Source organism: Giraffa tippelskirchi, chromosome 5, assembly GCF_054371585.1.
Source record: "Giraffa tippelskirchi isolate mGirTip1 chromosome 5, T2T-mGirTip1v1.2.pri, whole genome shotgun sequence".
NCBI classification, from domain to species: Eukaryota; Metazoa; Chordata; class Mammalia; order Artiodactyla; family Giraffidae; genus Giraffa; species Giraffa tippelskirchi.
Window position 1 is genome coordinate 32,537,285 of NC_137279.1, and position 22,646 is coordinate 32,559,930.

A 22,646-nucleotide genomic window follows, 5' to 3' on the forward strand; every position below is an offset into this window, starting at 1 on the left:
CAGACTTTTGGGCTCAGAACCGAAAGAATAAACTCCTGTTGTTCTAAAGCCACCCTGACTTGTTATGGCAGCCCCAAGAAAATAACGTATTAGGCCAAAAACCTTGGGTCACCTGCGATCCTTCTGTTACCCATCATCCAGGCAGTCTAACAGGTCTTCAGGCTCCACCCTTAATATCCATAGTTTCAAACTGGCCACACTCTCCAGACCAGCTTAGCTCCCATCACCTCTTGGTAGGATGACAAAGCCCAGAGCTGGTCACCCTACACCCATCCTTGACCCCAGTCTGTTCTCCATGAGCAGACACGGTGGACCCAGTTCAAAGAGGAGTCACATGGACCTCCTCAAAACCCTGCAAGGGCTTCCCATCTCCTGCCAAGGCAGGTAACCTCGGGGGCCTCCTGTCCTGTTCTCCTGGCTCCTTCCACTGCCCCCACCCACCGGCCTCCTGCCTTCCCTTTTATTGGGCTTCCCAGGTGGCGCTAGTGGTAAAGAACCCACCTGCCAATGCAGGAGACGCAAGAGACACAAGTTTGATCCCTGGGTCGGGAAGATCTCCTGGAATAGGAAGTGGCAACCCACTCCAGTACTCTTGCCTGGAAAATCCCATGGACAGGGGAGCCTGGCAGACTACAGTCCATGGGGCCGGAAAGAGTCGGACACGACTGAGCCACTGAGCAAGCATATATTTATTTATTTGGCTGTGCTGGGTCTTTAGTCGTAGCACTCAGGGTCTTTAGTTGTGGCATGCAGGATCTTAGTTCCCTGACCAGGGGTCGAATTCAGGCCCCCTGCACTGGGAGAGCAGAGTCTTGGCCACTGGACCACTAGGGAAGTCCCTCCTCCTGCCTTCTCGGACATGCTTCTTCAGACGTGCCCCACCTCTGAGCCTTGGCACCTGCTAATCCCTCAGCCTGAAACACTTTCCCCCAGACACTAAAATAACCAGCCACTTCCCTTCCTGCAGACCTTCACTCAAAAGTCACCATCTTCCCCTTCTAAGGTTTCATTCCTCCACATTCACTCCCTGCCCCAGCCTTCTCTCCTTAACACCTTCCACTGGCAGGCAGTCTGTGTGTCTCACTTTGTTGCCTCCATACCCTATCAGCTCTACAAGGACAGCAGTTTCAGTCTTTCAGGTTCACTGACTGATCTCGTCCTAGCCATTCAATAAGTACTGGTTTGATTATTAAGTAGCACGATAGAGGACCACTGGAGATTTGGGCTGCCTAGAGCCTGATCAGACATCTTCTTTAGTCTTTATTGAATTGGTTACAATATTGCTTCTGTTCTGTGTTTTGGTTTTTCAGCCCAAAGCATGTAGGATCTTAGCTCCCCGAACAGGGATCAAGCCCACACCCCCTGGGATGGAAGGCGAAGTCTTAACCATTGAACCACCAGGGAAGTCCCAGGGATTTTCATTTTAATATTTATTTCTTTGGTTGTGCCAGGTCTTGGTTGTGGCATACAGGATCTTTAGTTGTAGCACGCAAACTCTTAGTTGTAGCATGTGGGATCTAGTTCCCCAACCAGGAATTGAACCTGGACCCCCGGCATTGGGAGCACAGAGTCTCAGCTACCGGCTAACCAGGGAAGTCCCCCAATTAGGAATTTTGAAGATGATAGACAGGGTAAGGATGGCCTAGACGGCAGAGAAAATGGCCAAAGACAGGAAAGAAGAGGAAGCTGAAAATGTCTGATCATTTATAACGTGATTGTCATGTGCCCTGGGCTGCACTGAGGCTTTCTCATCCCAGAAGGTAAGGGCTAGGATTGTCTGTATTTTACAGAAGAAAAAAGTGAGGCTCAGAGAGGTTAAGCAACTTGTCTGAGGTCACACAGCTAGCAGAGTCTCTCAGGACTTGAACCCAGGGTATGTAGCTCCAGATCCCACATTTTCACCACACTCACACCATTTCTTGGGTAGCGGAGAAGAGAGAGAGGAGTGGGGGCCAGCTGGCCTTGGGTCAGCCTGTGGGGCTACAGAGACAAGAGGAAATCCACTACAGTTTGATGCTTGCTGCTTTGGTTCTTGTGTTCCTTCCACTCCTCAATCAGACAGAAAAAGAAATATGCACACAGAAATGACAGCTGGCAGAGGGCAAACTGAGGTCACTTGTTCCAGGGGGTCTGGGCCCTGGGCATTATGGTCCACGTTTCTGACAGCAACCTGAGAGCCAGGTACCCCCTACTGCCACTCCCTTCCTGAGTGGTCTTCAAGTGTGGTCTTCAGTCCCGAGGCAGGGCGAGGGGCACCCTTCAACCAGAACAGGGGTTTCTATCTTCACTTGGCCTGGTGGTGGTGGTTTAGCTGCTAGTTGTGTTCGACTCTTTTGCAACCCCAAGGACTGTAGCCCACCAGGCTCCAATGTCTATGGGATTTCTCAGGCAAAAATACTGGTGTAGGTTGCCAATTCCTTCTCCAGGGGGGTCTCCTGGAGGTCCAATGCATGTCTCCTGCACTGCAGGCAGATTCTTTACCAAATGAGCCACCAGGGAAGCCCTCTGATCCACTGCTAAAGAATATGTGAAAACCCCAATTCTCCTCCATGGTTCTGCACACATACACATACATACTCGGCCTCCCCAGGGCACTCCTGACAGAGGGCCTGGCTTTGCGGATGCAGGAACCCCTGCAGTGAGCATCTCTTCCTGACAACAAATCCAAGGAAGCACTTGTCCTTTCTCCCCAGGGGGCTCACAGCCTGCAAGCTCGGCAGCCCTCTCGCCCTGTGTGTCCAGCCTGGCAGTCAGTCTGGCACAGGTGCCCCATCCTGACCCCTTCCAGGCCTCTAGCGATTTCCCTGACAGCTTCATTTTTCTGATGCCAGGCTTGGCACTGGGCAGTGGGGTTGTGGACTGACCAGCTGCCCAGGCCCTGGGCTCACAGCAGTGGGTGGGGGGGAGGGTGACATGGCAGGAGCCATGCTAGGTTGTGGGTGTTCTGGGTTTGGGGGGGTGGTTCTCTGGGACTCTTCCAGCCCAAGTCCTTGGTTCTGTGCCACAATCTTGTTTTTAAACCAAACCAGTATATGTGCTCCCACTAGGCTTCTCCATCCATGGAATTTTGCAGGCAAGAATACTGGAGTGAGTTGCCATTTCCTACCTATAATGCCACTGCATAGCATACAGATTGCCACTAAGTAAATATTAACTGAATGTACTAACCAATAGGTGGGCTTCCCAGGTGGCGCAGTGGTAAAGAATCCACCTGCCAATGCAGGAGACAAGAGTTCAATTCCTGGGTTGGGAGGATCCCCTGGAGGAGGAAATTACTACTGATACTAATGCTAATTTTAACAAGAGTCCAGCTGGTGGCTGACCCCCTTCCATCCTCCCAGCAGCCCCCAGGCTCAGGGACACCAGGATGATGTGAGAGTCAGGCTAGGATCTGAAGCAGATGAGTATTCACTGGGTTGAGGATGAAGTTCTGAGAACCCCCAGGGAGGGAGGCTGAAGCAGAGGTGGGCACAGCCCACACTGTCTGTTCTTCTCACATCTCCATCCCCAAACCCCAGGGTCTCCACCACTCCCTCCAGAGTTGGGGGGTCTCCCATCACTAAAGCAGGGTAGCCCCTTCCCAAAGCCAGACTCTTGAGCCTCTTCTCTCAGACACAGGGTTTACTCCCCACCTCCTTGCTGCCCCCTCATACTACCCCCCACCACCACCCTCTGAGGGCAGCAGCACCCCTGCCAGCCAGGGAGAGACAGTAGGGTCCGGGGCCAAAAGTTCTCAGGACTCAGGCCAAAGAGGCGACAGCAGATCCCATGGTACAGCTAGGTCACACTGCATGTTCAAAGGCAGAGAATGGACAGTAACTTTACAAATAATAGAGGGGCCTGGGCCTTTTGGGGAGCACGATCAAGGCTGACTCCCCCAGGGATGGGGCGTGGAGAAATCAGTCTTCCCAGTCCCACCAGGGTGGCCTCAGAAGCAGGAGTAGGAGGGGTGTGGGCAGGGCCTGGGCAGAGGAAGGAAAGGGGAGGGTGGCAAGGCCTGGGACCCACAGGTGTGTCCGGAGTCAGCCCCAGACACAAAAGGCCAGGGTCTGGCGGTCCCCTCCGCTGCCTGGCCCCCTTGGTGCCAGGGTGGAGGACACATCTCAAGCCCCCAGCCCCTCAACGCCTCCCCAGCCCCTCCTCCCCGCCGCACTCCCGCGGTGTGCACCCCGGGCAGGGGGCTGGGCCGCCGAGTACCGGATCCGCTTAGAGACGCGCGCTGAGGAGCGACAGAGCACCCGCCCCGGCCTCCCCGCCCGGCCCCCCGCGCCTGTACCTGGCCTTCCCCGTTGCGGCCGCGACCCCCTGCCCAGCCGGGCTCGGAGTCTCGGGAGGGCAGCCCGGGGCTCGGCCTGGAGGCCGCGCGGCGCCCGGAGACGCCGGGTCCCGTCCCCATGGCGGCCGGAGGAAGCGGCGGTCTGCGCCGCCCGCCGGACAAAGCGCGGAGCCCCGCTTCCTGCCATTGTGCGGCCGCGCCCGCCCGCCGAGCGCGCCGGGACCCCGGGGGGCGGGGAACACCCTCCCGCCGGCAGCCCCGCCCTGACCCCCAGCCCCCACTCCCACGCAAAGGTCCCAGGCTCAGAGGGTTCCCCCCCGGGGACCTCCTTGGATGCTGGGGGCAGGGGGGCCCGCCGGTGACAACTCCCTTCACCTTGACTGCGGAACCCCGGCCCCGCCCAATTCCGCGGGCGCCCCACTCTGCTGTGACCGCCACCCACCCCCACCCCCCAACGCGAACGACTGGGCACAGGAGGTCCCCCTGGCCAAAGGGCATCTTAACCCCCTCCCTCCAGTCCTGGGGACCCCCGCCCCAGAGCCTCAGCCCGCAGGACTTCTCCGTCCCGTGAGGGAGCTTCCTTAATGCTGGTAGCAAAAGAGGGGGGACCTGACCAAGGACACATCACATCTCCCTAGGGGTCCTCGGACCCCGCTCCCCGTCCAGCCTCGAGGATATCTGATTCCACTTCTCAGTCCTAGCCACACAGCCGGCGCTCAGAGGCCTTCTTGAGGGTCATCTTAGTGCCGGCCCACAATCCAAGAGACCCCCGCCTCAGAGCCTGAGCCCGGGAGACCCTCGCTCCCACTGCCCAGTCCAGGCAGAGGAGCAGAGTGGGGCTGGTGACCACAGGTGCAGGCGGCGGGCGGAAGGCAGGTGAGCGGGGCGGAGAGGGTGGTCTCTGGGGTGCGCCCAGGAGTAGAGTGAGACGAGGCGTCGGGACAACCCCGCAGCCCAACTCAGCTTTCCACGAAGCCCCTGCTGCTCCAGGCTGGCACCCACCGCCCCGCACCCCTCCCCGGCTCAAGGCCACGCGGGAGCTTCCGGTGCCCTACCGCCAGAGGGCGCTCATCAGAGCCCGAGAGACGCAGACCAGGAATGGGGTGTGGTGCCAGGGTCCCCACTGTAGGTCGTCAGAGCGGTTTCACACTCATTCCCGGGAGGTGGAGGCGGGCACTGTTATCCTCGCTCATCGAGTGGGGGATAAAGTGACAAAGAAGTCCACAAGCAGGGCTGACACCCAGGCTTCTGACTCTGGGGTTCTGGAATGGCCTCCCGGGGGCACTCCTCAGTACTCATGGGGGAGGGGGACACGCTGTCACCAGCCCCATCCCCTAGACAGCTCCCCCTCAATCTGGTTCTGTAGGGGGAAGAGGGTCTCTGCAGATTTTGCAAGGAGCAGCAATTTATCCATCTACCCCGGCCAGGAGGTTTCCACAGCTGTGTCCCCTCCCACATCCTGAGCAGCCCTCTTTCCACACCATAAGCAAATCTTTTAAAACTGAAACCTGACCGTGTCACTCCCCTGCCCCCGACAAAACCCTCCTGTGACTTCCCACCTTGCTTAAAATAAAATCCCAGTTGTGGCCTGGCTCCTACCTTGCCCCCCTGGCTGGTTCCACAGGTGGGCCGCAATGCTAGCTTCCTTCATCCCTACAACTCACTGAGCTCAGAACCTGCTCCTCTGTGTTCTGGAACACCATGTGCCCTTGATCTTCCCAACAGCTGGCACCGGACCCCAATTTAAATCCTACCTCTCCAAGGAGGCCGTTACTCTCCTCTCCAAATAAACACCCCCTTACCCTGGAACTCTCAGTCCCCTTAAATTGAATCATTTTCTCCAAAGCATCTATTTATATTATGACCTGAAATTATTTTCTTTGTTCACTTCTTGATTATCACTTTCCCCTGCTAGAATGTTCTCTCCAGAGGCTAGCAGTCTTGGCTGTCTGGCCCATGCTTCATCTTTGGCACTTAGAACAGTCCTGGCCACCACAGGTACTCAGTGTAGACGAAGATGATGAATGGACGAATGAAGACAGAAGGAGGGGCTTCATGCCAAAGAAGGCCATTGGGGCCAGGAAGGTCTTGGCCAGGATGCGCCTTCCTGTGGCCAACGGTCAACAAAGCTTTCTCCATTGCCTGTCCACGGCTTCTCTCCATCCCCTCCAGCATCCATGACCTTGGCTTGCTGGCCCCAGGCAGGTCAGTTTCTACCTCAAAGCCTAGTGGTATTGCCCAGGCCCCCTGCCCCTGCTGCTGCCCCCCAGGCCAACTTCTGAGCACACCTAAGTGCCATGCCCATGCCAAACCCTGTTCACTCTTCTCAGAGACCATAAAGAGAAGATACTGTTACTATCTCCATTCAACAGACAAAGACACTGAGGTTTGGAAAGGTAAAATAACTTGTTCTAACAGCGGATGCTCACTGGAGCACTCCCTCTGAGCCTCAAGCACAGAGAAGCCGTGGTGACATGAAGACCAGCCAAGTGGTGGTTTGGGCAGCAGGGACTTGAGGTCCACCCCCTTGGGGACAGGGCAGATCCCCAAGCCCACCAGTCTGGGGTAGCCTGGTTGCATCAAGTGGAGACCATCAGGACTGGGCCAGGAAAGGTCACCAGAGGTCACTGGAGTGACCAGGTTCTGGCCACCCTGAGTCACGCTCCTGCTTGGGTTCTCAATCCAGGGCTTGGGCTGCTCCTTGGAGGGCCAGGGCCCTGCTGTCCCAGGGCCAAGAGTGCAGGGTTAAGGAAGGGGCAGGGGAGGAAAGGAGCCCTGCACAGGGAAGGGAGGAGGCCTCAGCAGGCTTCAAGGTTCCCACCTCCTCGCTAAATAGGGAGGTGAAATAGCCCGTGAGCAGGCCCAAAAGGTCCCAGCCCCTGACTCCCTGAGGAGGGAGCCCCTCCCTAGCCCAGGCCCAGCTCTAGGCTCATGAGTCAGGACTGGCTTGTTGAAACTGATACCCAGAAACCAGATGCCATGGCTGATGAATAATGCAGTCTCCAAGGCAGGAGCCCCCTACCACTCCCGCCCTGCACCACCTCCCCAGCCCCAGAAAAGCAGAGGCCTGTGGGCATCCCCTTCCCCACAGTGGGTTGGGGCCCCAGCCTGGTCTGCGTGGGAGAGGGGAGGTCACAGGTCTGGGGCCAGCTCTGTGCTCTGTCCACAGGAGACTGGCCTGGAACCAGGAGTTGGGGCTCTCTGGCCAGGGGGACACCCCTGCCCAGGGGCTCCCTACCCGAGCTAAGCTCCCCTACGAGGCTCCCAGCCCCGAGGCTCCATCTGGCACCTTGGAAATCTAGGGGTGGAGGCTGCATGCATGGGCACGTTAGCCAGGGAGGAGCCGGCTCTGCCAGGCTGCTCTCCTCTCCAGACGGCCCATCTGGCTTCTCCCTTCCCCTAGGCCTGGGCCTCACCACTTGTCCTCGGGTTCTGGGGTCCCCCTGGAGGCAGAGCCTGCTCTAAGGACCTGCCCTGTGCTAGGCAGATGGTAGGGGTGTAGAGAACCTCTCCGCAGGCCAGCTCCACGCCACCAAGTCCAGAAGCCAGTGAGCCCTCTTCTTCCCCAGGGAGCCAACCAGTGGGTACTAGGCGTTAAAGGAGAGGCTGTGTGGTCCATGAACTTTGCCCCCTGCCCAGGCCCTGCAGAAATGTGTCCTGGAGCCCCGGACCCCAGCTGGGAAGCCTGCACCTTCTCCAGGCATCTCTTGTTTCATAGCCATACAAAAGGCTCTTTGGGAGGGAATCGGGGAGAGGGAGCAGGCCTGGGCTGTACACCTGCTTCTGGGGCCCACCTACCTACCCCCTGCCCTTCCCTACTGTGCAAAGAGGGCACTGGCCACTTCTCTAGAATTCTCTATCTAGGGATGGCTGCTGGGTTCAAATATGTGTCTGGACTCTGGCAAAGGAGCAGAGGAATAGTGAAACAAATCCTCCCAGAGCCCTCCAAGCCTGGGGAAGGAACTGGAGGAATCGGTAGGGTCCGAGGCCCCTGGGCCTCCACTTCCTCAGTCTTTCATTAGAGCGGCCCAGGGTCTCTCCTGGCCTCTGGGTCTCCAGGAGACCCATGGGTCCTCTGGCTCTCTCTCTCCCCTTTTCCCCAGCGAGGACCAGGCCAGACCCAGGCGGCCCGAGGTGCAGACTCTCGCGCCCCCTGCCGGCCTCGAGAGGACTTTCCGCTCGGACCGTCACGGACGCCCAGATGCGGCGAGGTTGCCAAAACCACCTAACCGAGCCCCGCCAAATCCCCTTCGGAACCCCTCGCCCCACCATCAGACCTCACACCAGGGCTGGGGCCCTACAGAACCCTCACAGCCATTTCTCCCAGCCGACCCCACCCTAGAGTCATTGTAGAGGCGGGCGCTGGAGCCCATTCCACCCTCAAGTAAGTGGAAGCAGAGCCAGTGGCGCGCATCGATGGCCACCTGCAGGCCCAGAGCTGTGTGGGACTCTCGCCCTCCCCTACCCCCAATATCCCCCCTCCTCCCCGTCCCCCCTCCCCCGGGCTTCTGTCTATTAATTCAGGGGGAGTCTTGGCTCCCGGACCCACCCCCTCTCTGAACTTCCCCGTGAGACTCACCTAGGGACATGGGTCTCCTCCCCAGTGGCTAGGGTTCGGGTCAAGACTGCCAAAGCTCCGAAGGGCCTGTAGGGAGAGGGCCACCGGAACCGCGGGGCGGGCTCGGCCCGCTCTGCGCCGGCGGGGGCGCGGGTCGTAGGGGAATTACGGTAGGCCGGCGCGGGCGCTACCACCTGGGCGGGCCGGGACGTACCATCGGCGCGCCCCGCTGGGCCGGGGAGGGGCTGCGCTCCCGGGAAGCTCCGGGCGCCCCACCCCGCGGCCCAGGGGGTGGCTGGAGGGCCGGCCGGCGTTTGGGGGTAACCTAGGGTCCGGGCTGCAGTCAGAGGTAAGGAGGCCGTTGTCACTGTCCCCAAGGGGGCTGCCCTAACAGACCTGCAGAAAGTTCAAAACCTGCAATCTTTGACCTGGGCTTAAAGAAAAGAGCTCGCCCTCCTGCCCCCGGCGAGGGCCAGCGGCAGGACGCTGCCCCCCGGGGTCCAGAAGGAGGCACCCGCAGGCCCTGCCCGCCCCGGGAATCGCCCCAAGCCAGGCTGGCTTCCGCTGGATTCTGAACTGCGCCCTCCGCGGCGCCTGAGAAACGGGCCCGCCTAGCTCCGTGCCTCCCTCTTTTTTCCTGGCCCACGCCTAGTAGGTCCTGAAAGAGGGGCCCATCCCGCCCTTCGGTGGTTCCTGGCAGATTGAGTTCAGAATAACTCAGCGCTCAGGACTTGAGGTGGGGGGAGTGTCTGGGGATACCCCGCCCCAAGCACACCTACCCCCTTCCCTAGGGAGACTGGCATGATGGGGCTGCCACCCCCCACTCCCAGCCTCCTGGTTCAGACCCACTTGCATTTTCCCAATTCTAGACCACCTCCATCAGGCCCCCTCCAGACTACGGGAGCCCCCTCCTAATGGGAGTCACCATCCTTGGCAGCGCTGACCTCCCTGGGGCTGGTCCACACCAGGGCAGCTCATCTTGGCCAGGTCGCATGTGGTGGGTCCTCTGTCCCGGCCTCTGGGGCAGCCCAGACCTTCACCTTCTCCCCTCCAAATTACTTAGCCAAAGCCCCAAAGTTCCACTTGCATTGCTTCCCTGGTCCTACCCCATTCTCCAGTCACACACTGGACTGCCCCAGATATACAGCTGACCAGCATCTCCAAGGACCAGCTACCTCCAGAGACCCCAGAATCTGGCCATTCTCAAGGGCGCCTGGCCTTTACCTCTTACCCCCAAAGCATTGCCCAGGAGAATAAGTGACTCCTTCTTCCATTATTCACCACATCCTGCCCACTCTTTCTCCACAAGGACCTCAGACCCACCCCTTCCTCTGCCCTGTGTCCACTGGTCTTCATCTGACAAGCCTTCCCCTAGACATAGACACCACCCCTCCCGACTCATCCCTGCCACCTCACAGCCCAATGCTAAGCTGGAAGGGAAGTCTGAGGTCATCAAATCCAATCTTCACTCTCTGCTTAAATTGCCTCTAGCAATGGGGTGCTCACTACCTACGTATCAGAGAACAGCTTCAGCTGTTGGAGATTCTTACCTATACTGAACCAAAGCCCACCTCCCTGCCAGGGCCCTTGGGAGCCCTGCAGAAAAACTCACCCCGTGCTCCTTTCCTCCTGACAGTTCGTTAGAAATGGTAGGCTCTGAGGACAGACAGACCTGGTTGAGACAAACCCAGGCAAGTTATTTTCCCTCTCTGTTTCACAGTGTCCTGTCTCTGTGATGGAGATGGCATGTCCTCGCTGCACAGGGTGGGGGTGAGGACTAGATGAGGTCCCTGTGGAGAAGCACTGAAGCAGGGCCTGGCATGCAGTAGGTGCTGAGATCACAGTGGCTGTTAGAACTGATACCCTTAAGGATGATGTCCTGAGGGTCCCATCTCTAGGACAAACACCCCAAGTCTTCCATCCCCTCAAATGTGGTTCCCTAGGCCAGTGTCAGCCCTTCTCTGTGTCCCCTTGTGACCTGAGGTGCCCTGTACAGACTTCCATCAGAATGCCCAGGTCAAGGGGACTCTGCCCTGTGGTTAACTTGCAGGAGGGTGGGGACACCTACCAGGTCATCACCTGGCCCTTTGGGAGGGAGGGAGCAAACACTTCCTCTGGGTCCCCGACAGGACACCTACCCTGGGGACAGGATAGCTGTGCAGTAAACATCCATCTGGCTGGGTGGGGTTGGTCAGGTCTAGGATGGAACCTAAGGTGGTCTCAGATCTCAGGGAGAGAAAGGAGGGCATGCTGGGAGCCTAGGGGTTTCTCGCCGCCTACGCACACGATACACACATGGTCACAGCTAGCATCCTGTTGAACACCACAGTAAGCCACACTCTCTGCTAAGCACTCCACAGGTGAGCCCTCTTTTAATTCTCGTCACAACTCTAGAAGCCTCAGCTTCCAGATGAGGAAACTGAGGCTCAGAGGCAGACTGACTTTCCCAGGGTCATGCAGTTGGAAAGGGGTAGGCTGTGACCCTACAGTTCCCAGGTGTGGGTTACTCCATACTCTTTAAAAAATATATTCATTTATTTATTTGGCTGTGACAGGTCTTGGTTGCGACACACAGGATCTTCAATCTTCACTGCAGCACGTGGAATCTTTAGCTATGGCAAGCAAACTCTTAGTTGTGGCATGTGGGATCTAGTTCCCTGACCAAGGATGGAACTTGGGATCCCTGCATTGGGAGCACAGAATCTTAGCCACTGGACCACCAGGAAGGTCCCCTACTCTATACATCTTCCTCTTGGGGAAGTTTAGGGACACCACCTCCCTCCGTGGTCCCCAAGACAGGTAGTTCAGACACCTCACCTGGACCTCAGGATGCTCCCTGTTCAGTTTTGCCTACCTTTCCCCATCCTCTGAGCCCTGCTTACTCCTTCCATTCCCAATATCTGTCCCCACCCCCACTCAGCTTTCTTCCATCTTAATAAGCCCTCATTTCTCTGGACACCAGCAGCCACCTCCAGGAAGCCCATCCTGGTTATCGCCATTCCCCCAGAGTGAACTCCAGGAACAGGAGGGAGGAGTGGGGTGGCTGATGCATTTCAAAAGCCCCAGTACCCAGGAGAGGCTCAAATAAAACTTCAAGAGTGGAGACATCCGTGGCAGTCCAGGGGTTAAGGCTCCATGCTTCCAATGCAGGGTGAACCAGTTCAATCCCTGGTTGGGGAACTAAGATCCTGCATGCCACACCCAAAAATAAATAAAAACAAAGATGTACCCAAACCAACCAAGCAAACAAAAATCCTCGGACTTCCCTGGTGGTGTATTGGCTAAGAATCCGCCTGCCAATGTAGAGGACACGAGTTCAATCTCTGCTCCAGAAGAGTCCACATGTGGAGAAGCAACTAAGCCTGTGCAAATAACTACTGAGCCAGTGTGCCACAACTACTGAACCCCGAGAGCCCTAGAGCCCATGCTCTGCAACGAGAGAAGCCACTGCAATGAGAAGCCCATGCACAGCAACAAACAGTAGCCCCCTACTCTCCGCAACTAGAGAAAGCCTGTAGAAAGCAATGAAGACCCAGTGCAGCCAAAAAACAAACACATGCACAAAAAAACTCTCAAGGGTGGGCCCGGAAGCAGAAGGGTCCAGCCCGGTTGAAGGATGGCCCTTCCCCAGGGCAGCCTGGGGGGGCCAGTCTGACAAACCCAAGTCCTCACTTCCCTCCTCCTCCCTGGGGGCCTGGGATCAGCTCCAGGAGGGCAGGACCTTTGTTCCTCAGAGATCTCCAGGCCTAGAACAGAGCCTGGCATGCCAGGTGCTTCAGGCTGATTTGGTGAATGAATGAATGAAGTCATCTCCTTCAAAACGCTAGTCACATCCTGCTAGCGGTTCCTAGACTGGCTGGGGAGGACAGTAAGAACCAGGCTCTCCATCTCATTCCAGGCTATACTTGGCCAGTCATGCTGTGTGACGTGGACCAGTTCTTTCGTCTCTGAGCCTCACTTTCCTTATGTTTCACATAGGAATGATAATAATGCTTTTCTTCTAAGGTTCTCACAAAAGTTCAGTGAAACAAGCATGAGGGCCTGACAACCTGCCTGGCACGTAAACATGTTTGGTCACTGGTGGTTCTTATTAGCATCAACAATAGGATATTCTTTGCTCCTCTCTCTCACCAACCTGGGTGTCATTCACCTCCTCTGACCTGCTCCAGCCTGCTCCTACGCTTGGCAAGACCTGCCTCTTGCCCCTTGTTTTCTGCCTCTGCACTTCTGCCTGTGGCAGTTCCCCTTTCCTGGACTGCCCTTGGCTTCTGCTCTGTCTGTCCACGTTTTCGGGCTTAGTGATAAAGAACTCGCCTGTCATTGCAGGAGACGTAACAGACACGGGTTCGATCCCTGGATCAGGAAGATTCTTTGAGGGAGGAAATGGCAACCCACTCCAGTATTCTTGCCAGGAGAATCCCCGTGGATTCCTGGGGACCAGGAGCCTGGCGGGCTACAGTCCATGAGGTCACAAAGAGTCAGACACGACTGAAGCAACTTAGCATGCACGCATGTCCACATTTTCACTCCCATCAGAGGCAACCTCCTCCAAGATGTCCTCCCTGACTAGACCTTCTGCCTCTGATTGCTCAGGCATCCTTGTGGCCCAAGTCTGTATCACCTGTCCCAAAGCGGGTGCCACTAGCAATAGAACTAGGGCTCTCCCCCTGCAGGCTGGGTGACGGTCTGCTGCTGATGCCGTCAGCCATGTTGAGTTGCAGGCAGCCCACGGCTGCGCTGAAGTTGAAACCTGGAGGCTGCAGAAGGCCCTCAGGCACTCTGACACCAACTCTCACCTCATAGGCCTCACCCCTGCCCCTTCCTATAGCAGCTTGTGGGCCTGCCTGAGGAGCGGCTGCCCACAGAAGGGGCTGGGTCAGTGTAGCCTGCCCCCTTTGCCACCCCTCTGGGTCAGGCAGAGGCCCCAAGGATTCACAGGCCACTGGCAGGATGTAACTGAGGGTAACTGGGGCCAGCTTGTTGCCAGGAGCCCCCATATGGGGGAGAGACAGCCAGCCAGCCAACACCAGAGCCCTGATGCCAGGCACCATCCGTGCCAGCAGATTGCATCTGACATCACAGCCTCCCCCTTGCCGGTGACCACGGCAACTGGAAGCCTCTCCCTCCTCTCCCTACCCCCAGAACAGCCCTCCACGTTCCTTCCAGCCATGGTCTTCCTGTATAGAATGTAAGCGGCTGTGTCCGGGTGGAAGGGTGTAATGGGGCGGCATCTTTAATCTCCTGCAGCTGCAGAGCTGAGCTGCACAGTGGCTAGGAACAAGGCTCTGGCACCACACAGATCTGGGTTCTGGGTTCAAATCTCAGCTCTCCCACATCCTAGAGATGTGTTCTTAGGTGAGCTGCTACCTCTCCACTGTAAATGAGAATAATGACGGGACAGCTGTCAGAAGGCCAGAGGGAGGAGACAAAGAGTCCTCAGGGCTGGGGGTGACACGGGGAGTTGTGGCAGTTACCACTACTGTCCCTCAAATGCGTGCGGGGAGGGGCCCAACCTGGGTTCCAACCCCAGCTCAGTCTCTTCTGAGCTGTGGGGCCTCGGCCGGGTCACAGGACCTCTCTGAACCTTGGTATCTTCATCTGGAAAACAGGGCAACGACCCACACCTTCCCAGCAGAGCTGCCACAAACAGCACATGAGGCACTGGGCCCAGCACAGACCAGGCAGAAGGCCCCCCATCATTCTTATCTCTATCCCTCTTGTTTTGTCCACTCCTAGCTCCCAAGCCCTGACACTCCAGGACCAGTGGGCCCCCTCTTCCTTTCCTCATCCCCAGGCCTGCAGTCACTGTCACAAAGTCCCATAGGGTCCCTGACCCATGCCCAGGCCTGAAGAGTGACCTGGTGGCCCAGGAAGAGTGCCCATGGGGCACTGGAATGGAACCTTGGTTGCGGGGTGGGGGGTGTCCCTGCTTGCTGATTCTCAGCTTCCTCATCAGTGACATTGAGCAGCAGTGCCTGTCACCTCAGGGCTCTAAGGACCGCAGGGCAAGAAAGGGCTTTGAGACACCCCCACTCTTGCTGCCCTCACAGAAGTCCCCCCCCAACTCTGCTCTTTCTGAACCAAGGTCAGCCCCTCTGCCTCCTAAACCAGCCATCCTGTAGCCCTGCCCACCCCTGAACCCAGGCCACACTGTGGGCCAGGCCAGCTGTACCCTTGCCAGGGCCCCATGGATTTCCAGGCCTGGATAAAGGGGGTGGTTAGCACCCTGCCGCCTCTGCCCCAGCGGCCCCCAGGCCTAACAGCCTCCCTACCTTAGCAGCCCGGCCCTTGTCCATGCAGTCGGGGTTCTGACAACGCAGTCCCTTCTCTTCTTCCAGGCTCCGGTCTTCTGTAAAGGAGAGGAGAGGAGGGTTACTAGTTGGGCGCGGCCCAGGGAGGGTGCGCCCCAGGCAGGGGCACCCTGGCTCCCCGGGGCTCCAGGAGCCTCCAACCGGAGGACAGGGTGGGGCAGTCTCCTCAATGCACCCTTCAAAGGAGGGCAGTGTCCCTTTCTCTTTTAAATGCCAACTTATCTGCACAGGAATCTGTGTGCAGAGCCCTTTTCTTGTTGCAGCTCCCTAGGGAAATTATCCAGATTCCAGGGGGAGAAAACATCTTTAGAAATGAGCTGCTCCCTCTCTCTGTCCCACTGGTTGGGGGGGGGGGAAGTGGGGGTGGCTCAGTGACCTTGGGGCCCCAGGGTTCCCGGGGGATTCCTGCAAGACAGTGAGGGGAAGGGGGACTCCAGGGTTCCAAGATCCCTTCCCACTCCTGCCCTCCACATCGCTGCCTCTATGGATGGTCTCCCCCGCAAGAACGTGGGGTGGTCCACTCACCCGTTGTCCATGTTTGACCCAGAACCTGGCCCCCTCCAAGCTGCCCCTTTTCTTGGGGTGCAGCAGCAGAGGGGACAGGGAAGGGGGACAAAGAGGCTGCCCGCCCCGGCCAGCTTGCAGGGCCAGGGGAAGGGGTAACGAAGCGCACCCCGACATGGGGACTGAGTTTGGACCCCCAGAGCCCTGATTCTGAGACCGGCGTCTACCTCCCATCTCGAGCAGGCCTTCCCCAGAGGAGGGGGCGGGCTGAGCCCCCGCCTGCCGAGGGGAAGGAGCCGGTCCTGCCCTGCCCTTGATCTCCCCCCTACCCCCACCAACTCCCCGGCCGGTCCGCGATGCCCCTCGCCAACGCCCCTCCCCGAGCCGGCGCGGAGGCGGCCAGGCCAGCCGGCCTGCATGGCGGGGCCGGGCCGGGCCGGGGGCCCCGCACTCACCCATAGAGGAGGCGTGGGGCGGCTGGGAACGCGGGAGGGGCTGGGGGCGCCGCGGGTCGGCGCGGGGGGCGAGCGCGACGGAGGCTGGGGGGAGGGCGCCGGCCGGGTGCCTTGGGAGAGGCCGGAGCGCTGAGGCCGAGGGACCCTCGGCGGTGAGAGGCGGGGCGGGGCAGGTGGGCGGTGGGAGGAGCCGAGTGGCGGTCCCGCCCACGGGGCGGGACTCTTCGCCCCGCCCCCCGCGCCCCTCCTCCCGGCGCCCCGCTGGGCAGAGCCTGCACCCGGCCGCGCGGGGCATCAGCCGGGAGGACGCGACGCACCCTCCTCCTCTCTCTGAAGAGTCGTGGGTGTGACTAAACGCCATCCCTCTGCCCCCCCAACTCGCTCAGCCTCCCAGCCACCTCAAAAGAAAACACCTCTGTTTTTGATGTGATCGGGAGACATTTTCTCAATCTCCTGGAAAGTGGGAATGAAGGCATTTTAGACAGCTCTGCTATTTCTCCTCGTCCAAAAGGTACCACCTCAGTGGAAATGATGCCTTCTTGTAGATAGGCACGCAGGTCAGGACAGCTCTCGGTTTCCTTTGCCACCCACCCCAGCAGAGGCCTCTCTTCTCATTTAGAGATGCTGGCAGGGATGGGGGTAAGGGTTACATAAGTGGAGGGAACCTGGAGACTACTGTTGTTTTATCACTATGATCTTGGTGTTGTTTAGCATTTTAAAAACTTTATGAAAGTGTAAAATAAATAGGTATAGAAAAGTGCAGCTCTCATGAGTACATAGCTCAGTAAAATTTTCACAAAAAGATATTTGTGCAAAATAACTAGCACCCAGGCAAAGAAGTAGAGCGTGGGGGCTGTCAGCTTCTCCCCTCTGAGGGGATGCTGTCCTGAACTCTCTTTCAATTAGTTTTGCCTGATCAGTTTTGCCTGATCTTGTAGTTTATGTAAATAGCATCAGGAGACACTTGGACAGCATCTTAATGGTTACAAAACACTTTGAACTACAGAAATGGAGCCCCAGGGAGGTGGCGAAGACTCTCCCAAGGGACTCAGTGTGGTCCTAAGCCTGCCCAGGCCCCATCATACCTGGACGTGGGTGCTGAGGGGCCCTGGGTAGATGAGCCACAGGTATGGAAGTTTCCCCTGGGGCCCGGGTCTCTCTCCCAAAGGCTACCCTGATCCCTTCCCCAACCGGAGTAGGGTGCCTTCCTTTCTACATGTATCCCCCCTTTCATGGACTGGCCCTCGGGGACTCACGGGTGACCAGGACCCAGTCCCTTCCCTAGCAGACTCTTGGCAGAGGGAACAGTGATGGATCCCAAGTCTTCTGGGTTCTCTGAATTCACTCAGCAAACACACAGTAAGTCCTTGGAGGGCCTACCTTGTGTCCAGCCCCGAGCTGGGCCCTGGGGACTCATTGGTGACCCTGACAAGCCTCGAGGAGCTCATGTGGGGCCCAGTGGGCAGCAAGGCCCCTTGGAAAGCAGCATGGGGGGGGGGTGTCGAGAGGAGGAGGCTGTGTGCAAGAACACCTGCACAAGGGGCTCCATCAGTGTCCTGAAGCTTCCAGAGTGACAGGGAAGTGATGGCACAATGTCCCCCAAGTCTGTTCTTGGTGAGTGTGAGCCTGGGGTTCTGAGAAGGGACCCCGCTAACTCTCAGCACTCTCAGGCCAGCCCCGCCTCACTCAGTTCACAGAATCACACAGTTCTGATATCCCTCTCGGAATCCCTGATTCCTCAGCTGTCTGAAGGGCCAAGGACACCTGTCCTGACTCTAGCTTGGGGGCAAAGGTAGCTGAGGTGGGAGACAGCTAGGAGGACCCTGATGGCCCTGCCCCAGCCCTGCCTACCAGGACGTAGATGGCTTGAGGGTGGGATGGAAAGCATGGCCCTTCTCCACCACCCAGCAGCATCCCCTCTGCCACCTGGGCTTCCAGGGACCTGGAGACCTCAGCCAGTTCTGGGGGAATTTCCCATGCACCCACCTAAGTCTGGGGAACTCAGCCAGATGAGATCTGCTTGTGTAACTGAGTCCCTGGGTTCTCACAGCTAAGGGCTGGGGTTGGGTTCTAACATCCCTTGTCCCAAGACTTCTGGATTCTGGCCTTAAACTCTGCCGGCTCTGGGCTACTTCCTCCCCGACAGGGACATGGAGCTGCCTTGCCAGCTCTCTGGGTCCTGCCATGACCGCTCCAGGCCATAGCCGCTGCAAGGCCAGAATGCTCTCGACTGCCATGGGGTGCTTGTGGTTCTAGAGTTCTTTGTCCCGGTTCTTCCAGACACTGAGGTTCTACCTGGCTGACCTCTTTGGCCTACAACACCCCCCATCTGGTTTCAGCCCCCTCAAGGTGCTCAATCTGCTTTCTAGACCTTCCCCCCCTCCAACCCCCCATGAACTGCTTGGTCCCAGCCCTCTGGAATCGAATTTCCCTGCGCTTCACACTAAAGCTACAACCTCCTAAAGTCCATGCATGCTTCTCTCCCCAGAAACTCCAACCACAGGAAAACTGCTGAGGACCCTGATAGCTCTCAGGGCCCAGATAGGGGCCCCTGGGACTGGGGAGGAATCAAGCGCTGGGACAGGCTGTCCTCCACCTCCAAGACTGCCATGGGCTCCCCCTCAAGCACGTTGCCCCAGTTACAACGCTGCAGAAAAAGTGCCCGGTAAGGGGGAGACATTGTTCCAGGTGGCACATATCCTGGACATAGTTACCTGGGACAGGGAAGCCACCTGGTCCAGCCTGTTCAATTCAATCTGCTCTCTTGAGAATTTGAATTGAGACAGGCAACTGCTAGTGGGCCTGGAGCTCTGAGATCATGGAGAGTCTGAGTGGGCAGAGAGCCCCATAGTCAATGGGGAGTAAGACCAAGGGGACCCATAGGAGCAGCTGGTCAGTGGAGACAGCCCTGAAGCTGAGAGGCAGGGAGAAAGTGGCTCTGTGATCGTGGGGCAGCTCCCAGGGGCCGCCTCCACCGCCCGCTCTTGCTCCCCCCAGGGTCCTCACCCGGGAGTACCACTCTGACTTGAGTCAGCCCGTGCGGGTGTCCGGCTGCGGGCCCTTAGCCATCTCCAGGCAGACCTGGAACTTAGAACTTGCTGCCTACCCCAAGGTGCCAGAGTCTGTCTTTCTCAGTCTGAAACAGCCCAGCTGCCCTTCTGGCCTCCCTGGGCTCTGTGGCTCCCCAGCCTCCTCGGGAAAGTCAGGGCCCCTCCGCCAGGCAGACCAGCCCACATGCCAGCATCCCCCACCCTCTATCTTAGTCACACGATGCCGTTTTCCCTTCTCCTCCAACACGGTCTCCACCACAACTGGCCGACAGGGCGCCTGGGCAGAAGCCGGCCGGCAGACATGTTTTGTTTGGCCGAGCACAGTGCTTCAAAAGAATTTGACTTGGTTGCCAACTTTAAAAAGTCAGATTTCACATAAAAATCCAGATTTCTGGCTTCCATGGACAAACCAGAGGAGCCTGGCAGCTCCAGACCCATATTCCTGACGGCTCCAGCTCCCTGGTCGTGTCTGCCTGAGACGGGCACACACCCTTCCACCCTCCACAGTCCCCACCACTCCCTATTGCCTCACCTCAACCCCCTCCCTCTGTTACTCACTGGGGTTCCTGGGACGGAAATGAGCTTCTGACCCCGGCCCAGCCCTTCCTGGTTCTGTTCCTCTGCCCCTGCTGTATCCTTCTCATCGCGGTCTGCTGTCTGCTGATACCCTGCCCACTCTCGAAGGCCCAAGTCTAATACAGAGAACATCAGAAGGCCTCTGGATCTCAGAACATCCAAATTCCAAATGAATCACTCCCTCTTCGATCCCATTGTCCTGGGATGGGCCTTTGAATTGACTTTGGACCTGTCTTCCCCACTGGACCGCTCTGGAAACACCTGCTGATAGCAATAGTTCTAACCTTCCGGGCACCCACAGGGCACTGTGTACTTATCCCACACGGTCTTATTTCAGAGTCAAACCCTCTGCAGCATGGTCTAACCCTAAAAATCAGCCACTGGCCATTGCAGCTACTAAGCATGTGCAAAGGGGCTCATCCACACAGATGTGCTGTGCATGTGAAATACACCGCAGACACTGAAGCCTTAGTAAAAAAAAAAAGAATGTAAAATCTCATTGATGATTTTTTATACTGATTATATGTTGAAATGGTAATGTTTTTGGAATTTATTAGGTTAAATAAAATGTATTATTAGAATTCATTTCACTTGCTTGCTTTTGTTTTGCCTTTTTATTTATATGTTTTATTTATTTTTAGCTGTGCTGCACTGCTTGTGGGAACCCCAGCCCTCAGCAGTGAAAGCGTGGAGTCCTAACCGCTGGACCGCCAGGGAATTCCCTGTTTTGTTTTTTTAAATATGGCTAGTAAAAAAAAATGTAAATGAAAGCAACTTCCCTGGTGGTCCAGTGGTTAAGAATCTGCCTGCCAATTCAGGAATATGGGTTCAATCCCTGGTCCGGGAAGATCTCACATGCCATGGAGCAGCTAAGCCCATGCACCATAACTGCTGACCCAGTGCTCTGCAACTAGAGAAGCCAGCACACTGAAACGAAATGCATACGTGACAAAAAAAAAAGTAAATAATGAAAGTTCTAGGGGCTAGCACTTTTCTAAACAATTGAGAGAGGGAGGTTTGATGATCATGCCCATTTTACAGGTGAGGAAACTGAAGCTCAGAGTGTTGGGCAACTTGCCCAAGGTCATGCAGCTTGTGAGAGATGAGCCTGGGACTTGAGCCTAGAACCATAAGACTCCAAGTTTGTACTCCTAACTATTAGGCCACACAACCCCTATGGTGCCCCCATGGTTCCTGGCACAGATATGTGCTTAGCACGTGTGAACTGATCTCCTCATTGTCACATAAGTGTTCCCTTTCCCAGTTGGCTCTGGTCTGAGACAAGTGTACAAGAAACCACCTTTGTCATTCCTCAGGGGAACCCCTTACCTGTAAGTCTCCCCTGACACCATGAACTCTTCTGTCTCAAGGAGACAGAGCTTTCCTACCCACCAGCTCCCAATCCTGAGCCTGGCCAGGCAAAGGCTGCCCCTCCCAGGAAGCAGCTGTGGCCTTGAATGCCCCCTCCCATGCAAACCCAGCCCTCCTGGGAGCCTGTCTCTGGTTGGGCAGCTGCTGCGGGCTCAGCTAGAACTGAACCCCATCATCAGGGCAGCCTGCAGAAGGGCAAGATTTGACCCAAAGCTGCCCAAGAGCCAGAGGGGTGTGTCCTGAGCAAATGCCTGCTGATCTCAGGAACCACCTGCCTCTCTCAACCGAAGATACTGGTCAGAGCATCACAGAGGCCTGGGAAAGAATTGTCCCCCTCCTAAAGCCCCATGTAGCATCATGGGATAGGGCAGTCAGGTGGGGACCAGCTGGAGGAAGGAGCCTGGACCATGGCCTCTGATGCTGTTCCTGACTATAGCCCAGAACAAACAATGGCATCACCTCCTGAAAATAGAGACCCTCATCCTCTGCCCTGCCCACCCACATGCCTGGACTCAGTAAGAAGACACGGGAGGACACACCAGAATTCCTTTCTGGGGCCACAGAAACTGTCCACACAGTTCCTGCACACAAGCCTGGGGCCAGCCAGCCACTTCCTGTGGCCGAGTCTGCTGTGGGCACCTGCACGTTTGTCCACCACCACAGACTTCCTCCCCAAGGTCCTCGGAGGAACTGAGAGTGGTCAAGGGAGGAACAGGAGCAGGACTGTAGAAACTGGTGTGAGATTCCAGTTCAGGACAGTCACGCTCCATGCATAAGCTCCCCGCCACCCCCCATCTCGGAGCTGAGCCGGAGCTGAGGCCCACCGCCCACCCCTGATGGGCCCAGGCCAGGCGCTGGCTAGCTGCAGAGGACAGAGCCCACACAGACAGCTGTGTGTCTGGCTCTCCCACTCGCCTGCCTCAGCTCACCCGTGAGGCCTGCTCACACGCTGTGACCCACCCACCATGTGCTGGGGCCGCGAGGCAGGGGATCATGACAGTGAACAGGGCCTGGTCCTGAGGCTCCAAGGCAGAGGACAGGAGTTGTGGCATTGTGGATCTGGACACCACCACTCAGCACCCTGCTGAGCGTTGGCTACCCTTTCAGAGCAAAGGGGACTGCAGGGATCATCCCTGCCTCGAAGAAGGGGCGTGGAGATGCCAGGAGCCAAGGGAAGCCTTGGCACGGGGCATGTCCCCTCTAAATGCTAGCCGTGGGACCCCGGAGATGGCCCTGGCTGGAGAGACTGGGGGAAGGGGTGGGGGTTCACAGAAGTTGCTCCAGAGCCCTGGGGAGGGGTGAGGGCCCAACAGCAGCAAAGCTTGGTTGGCACTCCTCAGTGACTGGACCCAGAGACCCAATAAGAAGCGGGGTATCTGGCCCCTGTTGGGCCTCCCCGGCTGGTGTCTGGGACTGGCTGCATGGTCTCTGGCCAGACCTTGGCTGCCTTCCCTGCCTCTGTGGATAGGAACCTGCCAGTTGAAGCAGGACAAGGGGATAGGACTCAGACTGCAACCTGTGCCACTGCCCCCAACCCACATTCTG

At 57.5% G+C, this 22,646-nt stretch overlaps 1 protein-coding gene across 12 annotated transcripts in view; it reads right to left on the reverse strand.

Annotated features, from left to right (window-relative positions):
* Positions 1–22,646, reverse strand: part of PLEKHG5 (pleckstrin homology and RhoGEF domain containing G5) — a 53,800-nt gene that overhangs the window by 15,040 nt on the left and 16,114 nt on the right. For 5 of the 12 annotated variants that reach the window (XM_081490370.1, XM_081490364.1, XM_081490371.1 and 2 more), the window contains exon 1: positions 4,277–4,430. In XM_081490370.1, coding sequence (XP_081346496.1) covers positions 4,277–4,396 — 120 coding nt within the window. In that variant the 5' untranslated portion in view covers positions 4,397–4,430. Of the gene's footprint in view, positions 1–4,276; positions 4,431–8,855; positions 8,923–10,065; positions 10,108–10,446; positions 10,507–15,106; positions 15,184–16,104; positions 16,278–22,646 lie in introns of those variants that run through there. The other 7 variants (XM_081490373.1, XM_081490365.1, XM_081490368.1 and 4 more) reach the window with 5 other exon arrangements.